Here is a 6000-nt window from a genome sequence, read left to right on the forward strand (position 1 = left end):
TTCTGTGAACAATAGGGCTGCTCAGAAGAGAGGCATCTAAGAGGTAAGCACTTTAGATGTCAACTTAGCTCAAAACAAGCTCATGTCCCAGCAGATCAACATGATAACTCAACACTTGAGTGGGACACAGAGTTCAAAGACCTGCTGTCCAGAGACGACCTATGAGGTGGATACAGGTGATAACACTTGGACTACCATGGAAGAGGTGAACTACATGAAAAAGTCTTCTAGTTTCGTCGTAAGACGAGGTTGTTTCATCGTAAGACGAGGTCTTTCAGTTTAACGTCTCACTTCACCATGCCGTGGTTGTACCTTAGGCTAATCCTTTATTTTAGGGCTAGCTTCCGCAGGTGTTCTATGCTCCTAACTTCATCCGCGAGATCCCGCTCTCTATCCTTGCTGAATCCTCTCACGGTTCTCTGTGGGCTGGGATCCCCGACCTTCACCAGAATTATGGCCTCTAGGCCGTACGTCAATCGAAAGGGGTTTCTCCGGTTGAGGTTTGAGGGGATGTTCGGTATAACCAGAGGACGGATCCTAGTTCGTCGGCCCATAGGCGTTTGGCCTAGTCTAGTCATTTCTTGAGGCCCTTTACGATGATCTTGTTGGCCGCTTTCTACTTGACCATTGGTTTGTGGGTATTCTACCGAGCTAAACCGCTATGAGATACCAAGTCCTTCTAGTAATTCCTTGAATCTTGTGTCCACAAATTGGGTTTTGTTATCCAAGATTACAATCTCAGGGATTCTGAACTGAGTTATGACTTGCCTCTAGAAGAACTTTCGGCATTAGGTGGTCAGCATCTCCATCTCAATTCACTTTGTGTAGTAGTCGATGGCGACTATAAGGAATCAAAGTTTTTCGGGTGCAGTGGGAAAAGATCCTGTAAGATTAATTCCCCAGGTTCCAAAAGGGCGATATGTCATTATTACGCTGAGCTAGTGAAGGGCTGCTTGGTGAAAGTCGGCATGGACTTGGGATTTCCTGCAGCTTTTGACCAATTGGAGAAAATCTCTGATGATGGTGGGCCAGAAGTACCCTGCGTGGATGACCTTTGGGCTACGGTTCGGCCTCCGACATGGTGGCTGTAATATCCCTCGTGAATCTCACGTAGTATGTAACCCGTGTCATCGGGTTCTATGCACTTGAGGAGGGGTTGGAACAATTTCCGTTTGTACAGTTGCCCTGCGATTATGGTATACTTCGTGGCTTCCTGCTTTATGCGCTTTGCCTCCTTCAGATCCGTGGGTAAACTGCCATCGGTGAGGAATCGTAGGATTGGAAAACTCCAGAAATTTGATATGGTGAGGTTTGTCATAGTTGTGACTGCGACAGACGATGTCTTGATGACCTTTTGGATTAGTGATCAATTTACCGAGACTATTTTGATACTTGCCCGCTTAAAGAGTAGGTCGGCTCTCACCTCTATAACTCTTTTCTCAAGATTTTTTTTCAGTTTTTTCCCTTTTCCTTCACTGATTATGGGTCTCTAAATTTATAGAGTAGAAAACGATTGACATAATCATTAGAGTAATATTTGATTAATCATTTTGAATTTTTTTTGCTGATTATTAGAGTATATTTTGTGGGGATTCTTTTAAATAAATAATTTAATTATTTTAATTATCAAAATAAATAATTTGTAGCATATTTACTAATTTACACTATATTTATTTATCTCGTTTACAGTGTAAATGAGATACACAAAAAATTATCTCGTTTACAGTATAAACAAGATATATATTTATAAATAATTAAATATAATTTTTAAAAATAATAAAAAATATTAATAATTTAAATTGGACCAAACTATTAAAAATGGAACATTTCAAATAAAAGAAAATATGAACGATTTTAAATAATAGAGAAGATAAACACAGTCCATCTTCACTATTATTTAAAATGAACTGATTATCTTCCTTATTATTTAAAATCGTTCATCTTCTTTATTATTTGAAACGTTCTATTTTTAATAATTTGGTCAAATTTAAGTTATTTTCATGTATCTCGTTTACAATGTAAACGAGATATATAAAAATTTAAAAAATAGACATATCTCGTTTACACTTTAAATGAGATACTGCAAAATTATCTCATTTACAGTGTAAACGAGATAAATAAGTATGGTGTAAATTGATAAATACGCTACAAATTATTTATTTTGGTAATTAAAATAATTAAATTATTTATTTAAAAGAAAACCTACCACCTTCATTGTTACATTCCTCACCATCATACTTTAATTTACTAACTTGTTTTTTTGTTTTTTATTTTTTTGTTTTAATTAAGATGACATGCGAATTTATTATTCTTTATTTTTTAGTTTTATTATTAAGATCTTTTTATTTTATTTTTTTTGTGACATGTTGAAAACAAAAAAATTTATGGTATATAAAAAAACAACTACTTAGAATTTTATTTAGGCTCAAAGAAAAAATATTTTTATTAATAAAAAATTTAAAATGGACTAAACAGCAATGTGATGGTTGCAATGATATTTTTGTTATTGTCTATTTTAATTGCCTGTGATGTATCACTATTATTGTTACCTTGTTTTTTTTTATATATACTTATTATACTATAAAAACTAATTCAATTTTTTGTTATTATATTTTTTTATTCTAAATAAATAAAAATAAAGATATATAATTTGATTACACGTTAAAGATAAATAGACAAATTTAGATATCAACAATATTCATTTTTCTTCGCTCAAGGTTTTTTTATTGAATTTTTTTAAATAAAATTTTAATGAAATATATATTGAACAGATATCCAAGAAGAAATTATTATTATTATTATTATTACTCTTATTAATAAGCAGTATAGTTGTGCTTTTCTAGTAAAATATACATATGTTGTATTGGGTATACTATTACTAAGAATGTATTATAAAATTTCTATTTACAATTAAAATCTAATGAGTTGTAGTTCATAGTCTCTCTATGTTTATCTAAAACGTGGTGGGTTTGAGTCTTTCTTTGATTAAAAAAAATATACATATTAAAAAGAATTAATAAAATATTATATTCCCTCTTTTATTTCTACATCCACTTCTCTTTTCCATCTATTTATTTTACAACACTACTTAATTAAGAATTTCAAATATAGTAACACCATCAAATCCTATGCTGCCTTAGATAATTTTTCTAATTGGATTATTTTATCCAAGAATATATTATGCAATATCAAATTGATCACAATCGAAGAGAGAATGAATGAAATGAACAAACTTACTTTTTTTTTCTTAATCAACATATCAAACAAAAATGAATATATGAATTTTACAAAAAGCTCTACCCAATTGCTTCTTTGGGCCTAAGGCATATAATGTACACTTGAAAAGGCAGAAGAAGATATGTCCCAAAAGGAAAAAAGAAAAGGCAGAACAAGACAAAATCTATTAAGATAAAAAAAAAAACATCCGTTTACCGAAATAACAAAATAAAACAAACATCCCAACAAGATAGGTTTAGTTTAATTGAAAAGGGGATTGGTTGCTTCTTCCAGCGGTGAATTCCACCCAAGCTTAACGAAAAAAATGAAAAAGAAAAAATCATTCCCATTTGCTTCTAAGTTGATTCTGGTGTGTGAATGAATAGGTGAGAACTATGCCTCCGTCCAATCTTCTAAGTACAAAAGTCTCAACCAAAACATAACATCCAAATTTCTTCCATCCATTTTGAGTCCCTTTGTATTCCTCCAATTTCTGAACTCTAACTTGCTTTTCTTTCCCTCCAATCCACCCAACTCTTTCTTGCTCCCACTTCATTCTCTCAACTATTGCCATGCTCAATCCCACACTATTCTTTTCTCCAATGTTATTGTAACTCTTAAACCACAAAAACCCTTCACCTATGTCCCTCTCTTTATCAACCATAGCTTCCCATTCACCAATTCCAACCACTTCCCTTTGAACATTCACATTCACATTCACATTCACATTAGTGTCATTTACATTCTCACAAGAAAATATTTTTTCCCATTTTTGCTCTAGTGTCATCTCATAAAACATTGATTTTCTCACTTCTTCTTTCAATGTTTTATGAGTCCCTTCCTTCACAAACATGAAGGGACAATACCATTTTCCCACAACAACACTTTTGGAGCTTTTACTTCCTATGGAGAATTCGAATTCCGGCTTGCTTGCGCGGAGGGCTTCATTCACACCTGTTGCTTCTCCTATGCTTGAATCACTCGAATTGGAGGCACTCAGCTTCCACCTTCTGCTCAAGAATCTTGGAGGATATCCATCTGGATTAACAGATTTAGCTGAGAAGCCACTCCTGAAAGTAACTTTGCTTCGTTGCGGATGAATCTCGAATTGTTGGTATGTGTTATTGCTGTCAAAATGATGCAGAGGTATATCTGAGACAGAATTGTAGAAACAGAATGTGTCCAAATCTTCTTGCTTTGAATTAATGTATGCCTCCCTGCAAAACCAAATGCAAATTACATCAATATAACAGAATGATTCATTCATGGGATATATATAGTATAACAAATCAAATTTTGATTGAATGTTACCAGCTGCTTCATCATACGGTGAAAAGTGAAAACTATGGTTTCTTGGGATATTTGAATCACCCACATAACGTAACTTGTTAAGAACCGAGTGATAAGAGGAAAATTTTTTGACATCATTAGAACATATTTAATGTGTTTTACGAATAATTGAGATCATTTTTACTAAAATGCTAAAGATTAATTAAGAATGAGAAGATATGGATATTTTCAAAGTAAAGTATTAAATGTGTAACTAATATAATATCTCTCTAATTGATGTTTGAATTGTGCTAGTGCATAATAATGGTATAACTAAAAGTTAAGGCTTACCCTCTATGCTTGCCATTATGATGAATGACATAGTACTTATTAGAAGACAAAGGTTGATTAAGAACTGGGATGAAAACAACATGGTGGTAATGAGTGGCTCTGTTGAGGGAAATTCCTGACCTATAGAACAGCTCAAGGCTCATATTCTGAGGAAAAGGCAAATCCTTCACCTCATGGTACTTCCCCAAACCAAAACAAGATGTTGTTTCCAAATCCTTTTCATCTTGAATCACAAGAATACCAGAATTTGGGCCTTCAGGTGGAGGCAATGAGAGAGCATCTTGAGATTTCTTGTATAGAGAAAGAGGCCTAGTCACATACATATTCCTACGATTTAATATGCTTCTTACTTTGTTCTACCTATGTTTGTGTATCTTGGGATAAGTTGTTTAATGTGGATCTTGGGGGTGATTTGGCGAATTAGCAATTCAGCATGCACTTATATATATATGGTCTCTGGAAAGCTTTGTGTTATGATATGAAGATGTTAGATGTGGTCAATTATGACCAAGTTACCCCACGTGAGTAAATGTGGAAGGTTGACCAAGGTAAGTGAAGGGAAATAGCATTTTCTCAGAAAGCCAGTATGGGAGGAACGGAAATGTCAATTGTCAATTGTATGGGTCCCAATGGTGACTTTGGGTTATGGATTTTTTGAAGGCGTCAGTCAAGTTTGGTTACTCCAGCTGGCTTTGTCTTTCTCCATTTGGACAGATTCATTAAGGGCTATATAGGACTATAAATTAATATTAAGGGAGCTATTCGTCCGAAATATTTTTTTTAAAGATAATTTTAGTTTTAAAATAAATATATAATCGATTAAATTATATTATTTTTATTAAAATTAGATCAGATAAATTAATTTAATTAAAAAAATAATAAATTAAATTTTAAATTGATTTAAATTAGTATTAATTTTTATAAAAAATAATTATAATATTTTAATTATAAAAAATAACTAAAATACTGTTATTATAGATATATTAATTTTAAAAATTTTAAATTTTAGTTCTTTACTTCAATCATTAATCATAGAACTTCTTACATTGAAAATATTTCTATCTAAAAATATTTTATTATGTATTGTCATAATTATAGAACACTCGATTATTGAATTGCTTATTAATTTAGAAAATAAGAAATATAAAGATATGTTGGTTTAAA

At 32.2% G+C, this 6000-nt stretch overlaps 1 protein-coding gene across 1 annotated transcript; it reads right to left on the reverse strand.

Moving 5' to 3' along the window:
* Positions 1-3219: 3219 nt before the first annotated feature.
* LOC112802719 (uncharacterized) lies at positions 3220-5419 on the reverse strand. The gene is made up of 2 exons (XM_025846056.3): positions 4837-5419; positions 3220-4433 (listed from the first exon to the last, which is right to left on the reverse strand). Exons 1-2 carry the CDS (start codon positions 5157-5159, stop codon positions 3557-3559), a joined length of 1200 nt encoding a protein of 399 aa, XP_025701841.1. The 5' UTR covers positions 5160-5419; the 3' UTR covers positions 3220-3556.
* Between the last annotated feature and the right edge of the window lie 581 nt (positions 5420-6000).

Source organism: Arachis hypogaea, chromosome 5 (genome assembly GCF_003086295.3).
Source record: "Arachis hypogaea cultivar Tifrunner chromosome 5, arahy.Tifrunner.gnm2.J5K5, whole genome shotgun sequence".
Lineage (NCBI taxonomy): Eukaryota > Viridiplantae > Streptophyta > Magnoliopsida > Fabales > Fabaceae > Arachis > Arachis hypogaea.

Excerpts from the sequence above, each read along its gene's own strand:
- LOC112802719 (XM_025846056.3), bottom strand. The coding sequence starts at position 5,159 with ATGTATGTGACTAGGCCTCTTTCTCTATACAAGAAATCTCAAGATGCT. Across the intron at positions 4,434-4,836 it reads CATAATGGCAAGCATAGAGG|GGAGGCATACATTAATTCAA; the intron begins GTAAGCCTTAAC and ends TTGGTTTTGCAG.